Genomic DNA, 15,949 nt, shown 5'->3' with positions numbered 1-15,949 from the left:
TTGCTGCTGATTTAAATGCCAGGTGGCAATCAACACCTGGAAATTCTGCTGCAGGGAAGGGGGCAGGTGGTTGTAACAGGGAACCCTTGCCCTGTTGTTAGACAGTGGAGAAAGAGAGATGGAGGGGCAGAGGGGTTAAGAGAAGGGAGTCACAGGCTGGAGTATAGAGGGCCAGTATCCTCAAAGATGAAACAGCAGCAGTTTAAGGGCTCACCAATTAAGTAATTAGCAACTCATTCACAGGTTGAGACTGGAAAGAGATACCTGGCTACTTAACTCCCTTCCAGAGGACAGGAAGGGAGGAGGGAAGAGTGTTCAAGCAAAACTGGAATCAGTGTTTGCAGAACAAGGTGTGTGAAGCAGAGGTGAGGGGCTCCTGATGCCAAAGTGGGATGACTTACTTAGCTGGAGGAGACTGTGGAAAGGGGTGAAGCAGCCTACGGGTGAAACTTGAATGCTGAGAGAAAGACTGATTAGACAGGATATGACTGTATTGTTCCTTTCCTCTTTTTCTTTCTTACCACATAAGTGATCCCAGTGGTTTGGGATGGGACTGTGAGGGGAGGAAGGAGGTCCCGTAAGAGCCTGAGTGGGCAGAGGTGTGGCCAGGGGGGCTAGTGCCCATGAAGAGTAGTGAGTGGGCACAGGCCCCACATTATGAGACTGAAGTCAGTGGATTTTGAGAGTGGCTCCTTCCAGAGAATCAGGATCCAGGTGGATAAAGAAGCCCCTACAAGGTGATGCTCATGCAGAAAGGGTGAGCCCCTGGGGGGTGGTAAACAGAGCAGGATGCCCATTCCAGGGATAGGGCAGAAGAAGCAAAGAGCAAAAGCCTGGTGAACAATATATGCAGTGGAAATAACCCCTGACTCTGCCTCCTGAACCTAGGTAGATTGAGGTGTGGCAGGCGAGCTAAGAGAAAGGGAGGCAAAGCAGGGACCAGGGGAATCATGACAGGCAGCTACAGCTTCCAGGTGACTGGGGAGATCAGACTGATTGCCTTTATTTTCAGCAAAGCTGTCATAGTGGTGTTAACCCCTTAGTGTTGGCCATGCCAACACAGTGGCTCTGGGAGCCAGAGTAAGAAGCCCCGTGGACAGATCTAGGGGTAAATCATCCAGCCAAAAAGAAGCCGTGTCGGCCAGATGACCCACTCTACAGGCCAGATCTAGTGTGCAAGCTATGTTTGATACCCCAATCTAAAAAAAATGGAAGGGAGGAATGTAGATTTTGAGACGGCATGACAGTTAACTAAACCTTAAGAAACTTTCCCTAGTGTAAATTATGTTGTTTTAATCTGAAGGTCTTGATCTCTATCTTCAACTTTAATCCATTAAAATTGTTACTAGAGAATTGTTATGTTTCAGTAACTTAATAAATCTTTTTTATATAAAAAAAAGTGCAATGTCACCACTTGGGAATAAACGGCTGAGGAGAAATAAAGATGAAAAAAATAATGAGTCTGGTGATATTAGTGGAGATTCTTCTCATTTTAGAATATAAGCACTTCTTAGAATAATCAATTAACAGACAACATTTTTTCATGACATGTGAGTCTCCTAGTTCAAACAGAAAACCTTTCTTTGCCAAGCTGGAGATTAGACCACTTTAGACCACTATATGTGTATTTTAAAAAGCATTCTTCACAAAGGTCCAAAAGAGATCTGAAATAGAGCATGTAGCTATCTTTCAAGTGAGACTTTATTTTGTTAAAAATCATAAGTGTTATAAGAATTCCTTTTTCTAAATTTTCCCTAAAAAATGATTTTTTTCAATCTTTAATGAAGACAAAAAAAGGTTCATTCTTGTTTTTCTGCTACCACCTTTTCCTTCTTTCCTCCTTATTGTTACTTTTCAGTGGTAATTTTTAAAATTAGTGTTTTTAAAAGCTTTGAACTGAAAATGTATGCAAATGTTTAAGAAAATTGCAACTTCTTGTTGATTTCCACCCAACCATTAGCCAGAAGCAGCAGCAGAGATATATATTTTTAAGTGAAACTAAAGTCATCAACAGATATAAAACAGACCTCTGCAACTCGTGCAACTCAACAGGGATATAAAGTAACAGAAAGTCAGGAATGCATTGAATTGGGATTGTGTATGGTTTTGGAAGCAAGCAAAAAGACCACAAATAAAGAAGAATTTTGCAGGGAACGAATACCTGGTTTTAAAGTCAATGGGGTAACAATTCCAGCCCAAGAGGCATGACACTGGCAGAATTTAATATTGGGAAAAGAAATGCCTTAGTTGTAGCCTTGCCTTGTCTTGAGAAGGAGCTTTCACACACATGGACAGCTGGCTCTGAGACTAGAAGTTCTGCCACCCAACCTGGGAGGCCTGTGTTCCTCTTACCTCTTCTTCTGTGTATGGAGATGCCTTTTGGGTACTTGGGAAAAATACTTGATTTTTAAATTAATTTAATTGTCTCCCCAACCTCCTGAGCTGAAAGTGGAAATTGAAGAAAGGCTGGGGAGAAGATGCTTCATATCTGAAAGTCCAGACGGAAAGCAGGGTAGGGAGTAAGGGTTTTCTTGATAGCCAAAAAGAAAACTGGAAAAAGGGCCTAAAGAGAAGGAAAAATGGATAGGGAAAGCAGGAACTGACTGCTCTGGTAGCAGTCATGCTAGTCTCCTAACTGGCTCTTTGACTACATGGAGAAGTCTCAAGATAAGTGTCAGGGCTGCTGGCAGTGAAATCCTGAGAGAAGAGATGAAAACTTCTGTATAATCGCCACATCACACAAATAGCACAGCAGGAGACAGTAAAACTAGACATCATGGAAACACTCAGCACACCCTCAACAATGCTTCAATTATCCTCATGTCTGATTCAAGTCATTCCTTCCCCCCACAGACTCAGAAAGGATCAACCCCAAAAAACTTCTCACAGTACTTACCTCACTAATAGATTTAACGATTTAAGGTTTGCTCTCTGTTGATGCTGGACTAAGGTTTTATTACTGTGCTGTTTACCAGTGTGTACTTTGCTTAGCCTCATAAGAACAAGTTCACCTTTTATCCTCTTCATGGCAGCATACCTCAGGCGATATGATTACATGGTGTTTTATACCTTCAGAGCACTGTGCAAACACTGCCTGAATAGGGACGTGAAGCCAAATGCTTTGCTCAGTTACTCTCATTCAAGCTCGCTGAATGATTGGAAAATGATGAGAAAGGTAAACGTTTGTTTTCTCTTTCACTGGATCAAATCCTGCCCTTATGTAACCTATGCACATGCAGGCTCTACTCCCTTGATTCTATTTTGATCTAACCCGAGTAGTAAATTATAGGCATTTGCACTAAAAAGGCATCCTTCTCACTGTTCATTGACTGTTTTCTTTTCTTAGGGGAACCAATAACATGGCATTAATTCAGATAATTCAGGGCTAAGATGAGGTCACTGGGACAAATGAGTAACTGCATAACTACACAGTCTCTTTTTAAATAATTTGGTGAACAATTTAAGGTGGCTTACCTTTTGGATGGATATTCTGCAAAGGTCCAAGTTTCTTCTACTATGTAAACAGCAGGAACAGCACAAGTCTATATCTGAGGGGTTTTGTAGTGCTCCCAGTAGGCATACAGAAATATGAACTACTTGTTGGAATGATTAATCGACCCAGTCTACTTACTTCTGTAATAGACTTGACAAAGCGGATTCCATCATTAGCTCCTTTGACTTTAGCCAGACAGTCACAGAAATAATCCCAGTAGTCTTTCCTGTTCCCCAGCAGCGTGGTCTTTTCTTTCTGGTCAAACTTGGATGGAAAAAACCATCGTGGGTAAAACCTGAAGTCACTGAAATGCACATGGCTATACTGATATCAAGTTCCTCTTGCATGAGTATTCACATTCACTGTATCAGTGAGATCTGGTGAATCTGAATGTTGTACCGTAATTCACAATATAAATCAGAATCCTCAGCTTAATTAGAGAACAGCCATCCAAACCCATTCAGAATTACGTTAGCCGAGTGCTGAGATCTACTATCACTCCCAAAATAATGTCTTGTACTAGTGTGGGTGAACACAATCAGTAAAAACTACCTAAAAGAGGCATATAAATCCACACTGCTCAAGATGAAAGCAAAAAGCTTTTTTGAAATGACATGTCCATGGACGAAAAGGGAGCAATCCCTAAAATTATGAAATGAATTAAATCATCTGGAAAAAGAACTGTATGACAGTGATTCAGTCTCTGTCTCCACTAGGGCTAGGTGCCTGGCTAGTTTGGCTATCAACAGTGAAGCTACAGAGGGATTGTCTACAGTGTGGGCTCTAAAAACCCCACCTGTGATCCCTGGCACTTATTCAAATTATTTTGCACAATAATGTCAATCAAAAACCTATGTTATTCAGGTCATTACAGTTACACTATTAGGGATAGCTAGATATACTTATCTTGCACTAAAAACTCTCACAGACCTTATTATGAAAAGTTCTGTATGCTAGCATAACATGGTGCGTTTCCAAAGCCAAGTGAAAAAGCCCCTTAGTGCAAAATTCCTTGTATTTTCAAAGCAGGTTGCCGAATAAAAAACATTACAACAGATACAATAAGCACTGGCCTGCACTTCAACGCAATAACTAAAAGGAAGATGGCTTGTATTGTGATTGCTCTAATACATTCTGATTTTTTTACTGCTATCTAAATACTGAATCTTAAAGGAACATAAAAAAGACAGAAAACTCCTCAGCAGATCTGACAGAGGAAGTAGCGCATGTTGCTTCTTACCTGTAAAAGGTACTCAAGCTTGTAGGAAAATTTTTGTAAGTTGATGCTGTCATCTGTGATTGGCTCCCCTCCTTCTTTAAATTCTTTGCTTAACTCTGTCACAGCATCTTTAAAACAAGACACCAGAACAAGTAACTAAAGAGAGATGTTTGGCATACCCAAGTAACTTTAAACCAATAAATGAACACATGGCTTGCTTCTCTACACAGTGCATATGTGTTCTTTTTCTTTCAGTCAGAGCATTTGAATGAGACTGCAGAATTTTGCTGCTCTGATCACAATCCCATGCTGAGCAAAGCAAAAAGTTACAGTTCAGTGTTAATTTGTAATATTGTTTTATTTCTCTTGCATACATAGCTAGTTAATAATATTTAGCAACCCCACCCTCCCAGAAGCTGCTGTAGAAAGCAAACCAACTGTAAAATGCTGAAAACCTCAACGCACATTTTCCCCCTGTTGCTTTTATGGAGGAAGGAATTTTTTCCAATCTTTATGAACATCAGTGGCTACTAGTCTGCAGGGCCAATGAGAATTCTGGCGAATGTAAGCTGCTGAAGAAGATCAGTGGTTCAGTAACAAGAACAGTCATTTGGTCAGCACATTTATCTCCTCAGTGTTTTATTCTGGAAGGTTTAGAGTGCCCTTGTTACAATACACAAAGGGGGGAAAAACATATTTACAAAACTAGAAACAAACAAAATAACCCCCGGTCCTATCTGTAAAGCTCTGCTGATTCAAAGAATCCATCAATCTCAGCAGCTTCTCTTCAACTAGCATCACCAATGACTGATTTTATCGTGTTCTCTATCCCCCCCGAGGGCTTGACCAGGCTTTAGGTCCCCAGGCCAGATTCATTAAACTGTTTGAGGCTAAGTAGGATAATCCTTTCTTGCTGCAAATCAAATAGGGTCTCTGTGCTGAGTTCCAGCTTTGCTATATAATATATCTTTGCTTTTTCCTCATTTGAAGTGCGAAAGGCAGATGGCTGGGCAGAGTGGCACCTCAGGGCATCTTTACATGTGTGAGGGTGGGGGGTTTCAATTAAAGCAGCTCTCAGGAGCCACTCTAATTAAAGTGCCCACAGACTCTCATATATTCAGTGTCCTGTACTTCAAAATGGTGGTGGGGGCACTTTAACTAAAGCTTGTTAGCTATTCTGAAGCGTGGGCACGCTGAATACATGTGACACAGAGGCTGCTGGAGGGTGCTAATTAGCATGCTTCAGCAGACTTGATTAATCAAGTCTGCTCCAACATGTGTTAATTAACATGTGTCGGAGCAGGGCTTGGGCACATGTACCTTCAGAGACTAACTGGTTAAGAGAAGTATAAGCTTTCATTGGTGATGGAGACCATCACGTAAAAAAAGCATACAGCTTTCCGAACCTGTTAGTTAAGGTGCCACCTCTCCCAGGGCAAAGGCAGCAGGGCACAGAGGGCATCCTGTCTCTGCCGCATGCACAAATCCAGGGGCACATGCCCCCCATGCCTCCCCCAGGGGTGTGCGCAGTGGCAGGGAGCTGTGCCCCCTCCTCCCCGGATAAGCTGCCTGTGGCTCTGTCATGATCTGCCCTGACCCCAGGGTCCTATTCATCCCCTGCCCCTGCCTCACTCCCTCCCTCACTGTGGGGGCCTCGATCTGCACCCCCAATACCCCTTCCATCTCCCCCTGCTCCTTCTCCTTCCTCCTGCTGCTGCCCCTCCCTCCTGACCCATAGTACCCCACATCCTGCCAGGCCATGCAGGGATCCCCCCTTCCCAAGCTCCAGACCTGCCTGCTCAGACCCCACAGGCTCCAAACCCCATACACACACCAACAGCCTCCCACAGCTTCACAAATTCCACCCCCCCAACCATACAAAGTACCTGCATAATTTTGCATAATTTTGAGTTTTTAGCTGTGTGATTAAAATTGTAATTAATTAAGACTAATTTTTTTAATCTCACAATTAATCATGATCAATTTTTAAAATTGTTTGACAGTGCTAACTGGTAGGCCTGTGTGAATAGGGCAGTATTCGATTTGGATTTGGCCGGTTCAGAGGACAGTGATTTGATTTCGAGATTCGGATCACTGTCCCAAATCGATTGGCGCTGATTCGGAGAGATTCGGCCAGAGCCTATAATGGGGAATCACTGAAATAGCTATAATGTTGTCATTTTTTGACAGATTTGGATGAAAACAGCAGGGATGGTAGCTCCTTCTGGGTGCATGAGGCCTGTCAGGTTTCAAGGAGATAGATGCAGGGGTTTCTGGGAAGCTGCACCTCAAGCTTCTGAAAGCAAAACTCCTGACATGTGACTGTATGTGTGTGTTAAGGGGCAGCGGGGTGAAAACAGCAGGGATGTTAGCCTGTAACAGGGGGCCTTCCTGGTGCTCAGGCAGAAACAGCTCACAAAAAGGACAGAAAGGCTGCAGACAGAGACTTATATGCGGTTTCTAAGTCCCTCTCCCAGAGCACTGTGATTGGAAGGGGACTCAGGGAAAGATCACAGTCACTGGACAGCTACAGATGTCAGTCTTCCCCCGCCCACTCCCCCTCCCTCTTCTCAGTTTCTGTTCCCCTGAAAGACTGCTTTCTGAATCTCCAAGTCTTCTCCTGAATCTTTTCCAAATCGATTTGGAGGCTCCAAATTGATTCAGAGGTAATTTTTGGTCTCCCGATTCAATTCGGATTTGGTGATTCGGCCTTTGAATCAGGCCGAATCTTCTCTGAATCAAATCGGCGACTGAAGCTTCGATACACCCCTACTAACTGGAATCTTTCCACACCATCCTCCTGTCTCATTTCCCCTGAGATGTCTTATGAAATAGTGGCTAAAGATGCTCATTTTAATCATATTAATAAATAACAATTTAAATTGTAGAACTATTGTAGTTATTGACCGTTTATGGTCACATATTGACAGCATATATTATTTTGCATGCATACAGCACTCCTTGATTGGAGGAATATTATTTAATTCACTTACTGGAATAGAGGGATGTTACTAGTGAAGTTTCTTGAGGATCAGTATTGGGCTTAATATTATTTAACATTTTTATTAACAGCACTGGGACAAAAAGTATGAATATGCTAAGGAGATTTTCTGATGACACAAAGTTGGGAGGCACTGTCAATATAGAGGAGGACCAGGATATCTTCCAGAAAGAATTGGATGTTCTTGAAGACTGAATTTACAGAAAAGGGATAAAACAGCTATACAAAATGCAAGGTTATGCACATCGGAACTAATAATATTGGTCCTCGTCTATTAGAAACAGGGATGATGAAAGACCTGGGTGTATAAATCACAGGGTGACTGGAAGGCACAAATATTATGAGACCACAAAAAAGGCAATTGCAATCCTGGCTTATACGAGGCAATCCTTGCAGAGATAGGGACATATGAATGGACTATCTAGTACATCTAGAGCTTTATATATTCCATTAGTCTAGGAAATCATGTATAATTTTATTCAACCACATTCAAGAAAGATTCATTCAAGCTGGAATACTAAAAGGCTTGGCTTGTTCAACCTAGCAAAATGAAGAGTGAAAGGGAACAAATACCCATAAGTAAAGAGCTGTTTAAATTAGACAGTATCAGCACAAGGACAAATAAGTATTAATAAATAAATAAAAGTAACAATGAATAAATTCAGGAGACAAATTAGAAGAATGTTCCTAACTATCAGAGGATCTAAAATAGTTTTCCAACAAGAGAAGTGAGGGGAATAACCCTAACTGATTTGAAGATGAATCTTTATACATTCATGTGGTTACCTGCATTGGCAGGACTCCAAACTAGCAAGCCTTTTTTAGTTTTATGTCCTACACTTTTGAGCACTGACAACACCTCCAATGAAAATACGATCATTTTTGAGATAAGGAAACTGAAGGACAAAAATACTGTCCAGTGATTTAAGGAGCTCCAAGTTTTTTTAGGAGTATTGAGGAGGACAGTTTCATAGTTTCATAGTTGGTAGGGTTGGAAAGGACTTGAGCAGATCATCAAGTCCGACGCCCTGGCATGGGTAGGAAAGAATGCTGGGGTCAAATGACCCCGGCTAGGTGATTATCTAGCCTCCTTTTGAAGACCCCCAGGGTAGGAGCGAGCACTACTTCCCTTGGAAGTTGGTTCCAGCTCCTAGCCGCCCTGACTGTGAAGTAGTGCTTCCTGATGTCTAGCCTGAACCTACTCTCAATTAACTTGTGGCTGTTATTCCTTGTTACTCCTGGGATCATCTGGGCTTGATTTTCAGAGATGCTTTAACATCTCTGATTAGAATGCATTGGAGCAGACTCATCTTCTCCCCTTGCTGCTGACACCACCGGCGGCATCTGCGGGCAGACCCCAATTGCAGTCGCCTGCAACCTGCCCCCCTCCCCCGCCCCTGACAGTGCTGAGGCTCCCTGTGGGACCTCACCACTCGTTGCTGCCATGCTTCTGCCACCTCCAGCACCACCACCGCCTGCAGAAGCTCGCCATGCCCGCCCAGCCTCCAGGGTCATGCGGCATTCATGGGCTTGATTAATCGAGCCTGCTGGAGTGTTCTAATCACAATGCTCCAGTGTGCTGCAGCATCTTGTGTATTCACCTTCCTGCATTTCAAAACAGTGGCAGTGGTGCTTTAACTAAAGATCATTGAACAAGCTTTAGTTAAAGCGCTTCCACCATTTTGAAGTGCGGGATGCTGAATACAAGAAGCTGCAGGTGTTTTAATTAGAGCAGCTCTCCAGAGTCACTCTAATTAAAATGCTACCCCCCACCTTGGAGCACATGTATAGGTACCCACAGTGCTTATAAAAAGTAGGCCAAGAGGCATCTCAAACCTGACATCCAAAACTATTGTTTAATTTTGAAAATGTCTTAGCTCAAGTCTGAACAGGAAATCTGTGACAAACATGGGAAAACAGCAATGACTTCCAAATGTATTTGCGTCTTATCCACAAAACCATCTTTCGTAGCTCTGTCTCCTGACACCCGTATTTGATTACTCAGGCAAAATTTTCCCTGTCTTCTCTCCCATTCTTCCCTACCTTTGGAGGCCTAACTTCATTGTTTGAATAACATTTTTGTCCCTGTGAATATCTGTGATCCATAAACATGGAAAAGAAAGTTCTGATTTCTCACTTACATTAATTTTACAGGACTGTCTCTCTGCTCATTTTACTGGAGATAGTCCAGATTTATACCAGTGGAAGAGAAGAATCCTGCCTACTGTTTGCAGAGACAGCGAGTCCTAATCCCACAGGGGATGTTTTTCATTGTAAAATTGATACAGTACACAATTTGAGATCCTAAATAAAGCAGAGTAAATTTCATGCAGAATATGAGATCAGAGTTACATCAACACTGAACAAACATAAGTCTCAAATGTCAAATTATAAATGCCACGCACAGATTTCAGACAATTATAAACAAACCAACCTCATGCCCCAATAGCGAAAACATGAGGAATGCAGACTGGCCTGTAAAATCAAGTCTGCCAACAGGCAGTGTACCTTGCAAATCCCGGATAATCCTCTGTAGCTGGCTTTCTCCACTGGTTGCTGCCATCATGAAAACCAGAGGGGCTGCAAGCCTATGATGTTATACTTTTCATCCATCTACAAAGAAACAGCAGATTCCACGTCCATGATGACCACTCAGCTGGTAAAGATCAGTCTTCTTTGTAGCATCTGAAGCTCTGGAAGTAGAAGATCTCCTTTATATATAATCTGATACTAATAGTGCATCCATGCTCAGTTGTGGCACTTCAGATTTTTAAATCACATTTATTAAATGGGTTTCTGTAAAGCTGGTTTCCCCCTAGCAGCCCTAACTTACTCCTTTCTTTCTAATTTAACCTTTGCTTTCAGGGTTTCTCTGTTTCCCCCTTCCTCCTATTATCAAAGTTATCCAGGCAATTTGGGCAACAAGTTTCACCCCCTCAACAGAGCTACAACAGAGGCTCCTCTCACTGGCTGCTCCAACCTGGTATTCTAGACAGTTGGGTTTCTGATCCAAGGGAGTTTCTGATTACATGATTGTTTCCCTGCAGGAACTCTATGCTACTCCACTTCTATGTGAGAACACTATTATAAGCATATTTATTTCCCTCTAGTGAGCCTCAGCTTTACTAGCCACAATACCAAGAATGACCAATTCTGCCCTAAGTGAAATAAGGTCTGATTCCCTCCTCTGAGATCACAGGACACTCCTAGTCTGATATGCTCAAATCACTGATAACTGTTGCAGTCCAAAAACTCAAGGCAAGTCTGGTCAGATCTTAGTATATCCAGTTTCCAGTCTGTGTAAAGTAGGTGTGTCAAACATACAGCCTGTGGAGCCTGTGTCCAGCCTGCCGGGCTGACGATAGGCCACTGGATGTTGCAGGGCATGGCCTGCTGCAAAATTCTGGGCCCCTTGGCTCTGCTGGCCATGGCTTTCAGTGGTGAGCTCGGCTCATGGCTGCCATCCTCAGACTGTCACTCTGCGCCTGGGCCTCATCCTCAGGACTTCTCACGGTCCTCAGTCCCTGCACTGCCCCTGGGCCTGCCACCGCTGCACTGGCCATGGCAGTGACCCCTGTGCCTGAGTTGGATCCAGCCTGCAAGGAAGCCTGAGGTTCATATCCAGCCTGGGCCCCCAGGTGAGTTTGGCACCCCGATGGAAAGACTAACATGTTATTTTAAGTTTGCATAGCATCCCTGGATGATAGGGTTGGGGTTTTTTTTTTTAAGTATCCAACTTTCTGCTCTGGTCATAATGACACGTGAATCATAAAAATGGTACATGCAACACCTCGCAGAACTTTTCATCCATAGATATTAAGCCACTTTACAAAGGCAGATAAGCACAAAGGGTCAGATTTGCTTGGTGTCTTAAACTGGGGACAAATTCCTAAAGATCTCACCTTCTGTTTCGGCACCAAGCTAAAGGCCAGCTTCTCAAAAGAGCAAATAGTAGCTCCAATGGTGACACTTACAGCCAGATTTTCCAAACAGCTCAGCACCTAAAATGCTGAAGTTTTTGAAACTCTGACACCATATGGATATATTTTAATATATAACAATAAGGAGTTTAAGTATAACAGCACCTCAAACACTGGTGTTAGCCAATTAAACAAGTGCACAAATTGATAACAGTCCTGGTTATCCAACCCCCCCTTGGAAAGTACATGCCGAAAAGTCATTTGGGTAGCTGAATTCATTGGGATAAGTGAAGCAGTTGCTGTAACAAACCTAAGAGCAGAGATACAGGATTGCAACAGGGTTCCTTGGCACACAGAGCTAAGACCAGAGCTCAGAGACAGCTGAGTGGAGAATGGGGCAGGGAGAAGTGTGTCCTACTAGGACACAGGAAATATGGTCATTATACACCAGGGGTCAGCAACATTTTTGGGCAGACTGCCAAAGACACCCGTGACCTCAACTTGTAAGATGTTGGCGTGCCAGGGGTGGATGGTGGGGGAGCCACGAGGGGCCCAATCCTTGTTGTGACAATGCAGCCCTAGCCCCTTTGCTGCCGTTTGCCCTGAGGCACGTGCCAAGCAAAATGCCTTTGAGTGCCACACTCTGGCACCTGTGCCGGGGGTTGCCTACCCCTGCTATATATACCCTGTAGTAAATAAAGCTTTACAAAGAACAAAATCATGCCCCAACAGTTACAAATCAGTTACAAGTTACAATGCTTCAGACAACATTAGAGTACAGAAGTACTGTACTAGATAATGCTGAAGACAACAGTTTGTTATGCGATACCAAAAGTTGAAAGTTAGGGTTTTTTTTAAGTTGTCATTTGAATAGCCAAGGGTTCAGACAACTGAGGATGTGCTGCAATTTTTCATTCTTAAAATGCCTAGAATACCTAGACAGAAAAAGTCCAGAAGGTATTGGAAGAATTCAGATCAGTCACAGTGTTGACGTATGCGTCAATAACTTGTTTGTGAAGGTTGGTCCTACGACCAGCACTCTGCCATTGTGATACAAGACAAAGGAACTTGAAAACAAGCCTTAACAGAACAGACAGACAAAATACATTAAGAAAAGGCTAAACATCTTGTGAGGGCATTTCTCATAATAGCCAACTTTTGTCATCTATTGCTTTCTACTGCCATGCTTTGATGTCACTAATAGGGCTGTGTGAGGCTTCAGACTGTGCTTCAGATCTGGAGAAGCTTTGGATGCTTTGGTGTCTGAAGCAGCATGTTCAGATCGAAGCACTGGCTTCTTTAGGCTTTCCAAAGTGATTTGGAGCTTCTGAACCATTTCGGAAAAGCTTCGGAGTCACTTCAGAGATCCGGCCATAAGGTATAATAGGGAATCAATTAAATAGCTATAACCTTGTTGTTTTTTGTATGATTCAGATTAAACTTGCAGGAGTTGTAGCCTCTGTTGAGACCACGAAGCATGCCAAGTTTCAAGAAGATTGGTGCTGGGGTTTGGGGGGGAACTGCACCCCAAATTCTTGAAAGCAAAACTCATGTCACGTGTATGTGTTACACCATAGGGAGGTGAAAGCTGCAGAGGTGGTCACCCCTGCTGAGGCCATGAAGCCTGCCAAGTTTCAAGGTGATGGTTGCAGGGTTTGAGGGGAACTGCACCTCAAGCTGCTGACAGGCAAACTTGTGACACAGATGATCCTGTGTGTGTTAAGGCGCAGCAGGATGAAAACTGCAGGGGTGGTGGCCCCTGCTGCGGCCACAAAGCCTGCCAGCTGTCGAGGAGATCGGTGCAGGGCTTTGAGGTTCTGGGCTCTACACTTCTAGCTGCTGACAGACAAAACTCATGACATGGGTGCTTGTGCAACTGTGTCTGTTCTGGGGCAGTTGATTGTCTGTATTGATTATTTCCTCTCTTTAGTCCGTGGTTTTGTAGGTGTTAATGAGTTAACGAGCAATGATTAACACCTACAAAACCACAAGGTGAGGAAATAATCAAAACCACTAAGGTGAGGAAATAATCAATACAGACAATCAACTGCCCCAGAACAGACACAGTTGCACAAGCACCCATGTCATGAGTTTTGTCTGTCAGCAGCTAGAAGTGTAGAGCCCAGAACCCAGAAGCCCTGCACCGATCTCCTCGACAGCTGGCAGGCTTTGTGGCCTGAGCAGGGGCCACCACCCCTGCAGTTTTCAGCCCATTGCGCCTTAACAGGAGTTTTGCTTTCAAGAATTTAGGGTGCAGTTCCCCCCACACCCCTGCACCAATCTTCTTGAAACTTGGCATGCTTCATGCTCTCAACAGAGGCTACCACCCCTGCAAGGTTAATCCAAATCAGACAAAAAACAACAAAGTTATAGCTATTTCATTGATTCCCCATTACAACCCATGGCTGGATCTCTGAGGCGGCTCCAAAGCTTTGGAGCCGCTTCGGACGGATCAAAGAGGGAACCCCGTCTGGAGCTCCGGATCGGATTGCTGACATCTGAAGCAGCCAGATCCAAAGCCAGATCAAATAGCTGCCTACTCGCACAGGCCTAGTCACTAATTGTTGTGTTATCAAACTGATACATTTTATTGTGTGCTAGCTGGGGATGGGAAGTTGTTTTTCTGAAGGCCCTGGCATACTTGTGACGTTACATAAACAATTCAACAATATATAATAGTTAAGACAAACATATACCTTTGCCACATTGAGCATCCATTATTATCAGGGCAATATAAAAGCTGCAACACCATCAATAAATAAAATGAGTCAGAATGTCTGCCGATGTAATCTGAAGTAGCTGCATCAACGGTAATGGGGCTACGCCAGTTTACATCAACTGAGTTTCTGATTTAGTGCTCTAATTCTAACCTCCTCATGGTATATAACAAGAGCAACTCCAATGAAGCCAAAAACATTATGCCAGCAAAAATCAATGCAAGCCAGAACAGAAGCAAACCAACCTATCTTTTGACATTTGCAGAAAGAGAACAAACCTAGCTTTCATTTCATACTACCAAAATCTTATTCTCATGACTCATATATAATTATTCCTAATGATTGCACAAAATGATATCTCCATGTTTCTTGGTCACTTGGGGAGTTTGGTTAGGGTACATTTAATAACAGAGCATCTTGCTTGCTTGCTTTCTCATCCAAAGCGCACATGCAAAGGGCTGGGAGTCAGGAGACGTGGGTTCCGTTCTAGGCATTGCCACAGTGGTACTGTGCGTTCTGCTGCAAGTCAGTCACATACTTAGCATTTTGTCCTGCATGAAGGTAGAAGATGAAAGGGATCACCAGATGTCTCCTGTCCTGCCCCGATGCAGGGGGCAGCTACAATCACAATTCCAAAGCTCAGGAGGCATGATGCAAAACAATCACTGCAATAAGTATAACAGCAGAAGCCTTTCCAAAGAAGGTACAAAGGACAGAGTCAGACCCCTGTTCTCCCACAGCCAGCAGGAAGCAGCACCTTGTACATCCTGTAGCTGACTCGCCTTGTGACTGCTGAACTCCTGGCTCACTGCTTCTTAAGTTCCAGGCTCCCCAGAGAAGTCTCAGGAGTTTGGGAAAAGGTGCCACAGAGTTGTAGTTTGTCCCTTTTCATGTTTTATCTGTCCAAGGGTTATGCATGGAAACAGAACCCTGAAGCTGAGGGGATGATTTAGCTTGGGTTATTCTCCAAGGGAAGAATCTATTTATATTCCCTTCACTCAGCTCCCCAGGGAGGAATGGGGAAAAGGGGGATAGCTGCACTTCCTATCTCACACGATATCACAAGGCTGTATATTTGAGGCACCTAAATACTCTAGCAAAGGGGACCATAAACGTCTCTAAGAGACATGCATGTCATGTCACTCTTTGCCCCAGACTTTGACTCAAAATTCTCACACTGTTTTAGGATACAACCTGCTACTCATACTCCTGTCTTGCTATGTAACAGTGAATCTCAACCACAGGGCCTTGAGATCCTTTCAAGGGTGATGTGAAGTGCTGCACAATATCAGGTGTGCAAACATGATAAACCCAGACGTCTGATAGGAATCTATAATGTTAAAAACATTTTGACCTGCTGTGATTTTGCTGAACTTGCAACAGAAGAATTGCTCTATTATTTTTCTGTAGTCCAAAAAACAAGGGAAAATTAAGAGCTGGCATAGGAGCAGTGCCTTGAGTTTAGCAAGAGATAGGTACCTTGAGTCTACAAAGGTTGAGAACTACTACTATGGAAGCATTAAATTATCTGACATGTAGGCTTGTAAGAAGTGAATTAATATATATTATAATTTTATTACAGGCTATACTGGCACCGCC

General features: G+C 43.3%; 1 protein-coding gene across 3 annotated transcripts in view; it reads right to left on the bottom strand.

Moving 5' to 3' along the window:
- Positions 1 to 15,949, bottom strand: part of FYCO1 (FYVE and coiled-coil domain containing 1) — a 91,339-nt gene that overhangs the window by 65,347 nt on the left and 10,043 nt on the right. For all 3 annotated transcript variants that reach the window (XM_025200253.1, XM_014518520.2, XM_025200252.1), the window contains exons 2-4: positions 10,222 to 10,406; positions 4,734 to 4,840; positions 3,632 to 3,757 (exon numbers count right to left, since the gene is read on the bottom strand). In XM_025200253.1, coding sequence (XP_025056038.1) covers positions 3,632 to 3,757; positions 4,734 to 4,840; positions 10,222 to 10,279 — 291 coding nt within the window. In that variant the 5' untranslated portion in view covers positions 10,280 to 10,406. The remainder of the gene's footprint in view (positions 1 to 3,631; positions 3,758 to 4,733; positions 4,841 to 10,221; positions 10,407 to 15,949) is intronic.

The sequence above is a fragment of the Alligator sinensis genome, unplaced genomic scaffold (genome assembly GCF_000455745.1).
Source record: "Alligator sinensis unplaced genomic scaffold, ASM45574v1 scaffold54_1, whole genome shotgun sequence".
In the NCBI taxonomy this organism is placed as follows: Eukaryota; Metazoa; Chordata; order Crocodylia; family Alligatoridae; genus Alligator; species Alligator sinensis.
The sequence above is the reverse complement of the archived record's forward strand: the minus strand, read 5'-3'. Positions and strand labels throughout refer to the sequence as shown.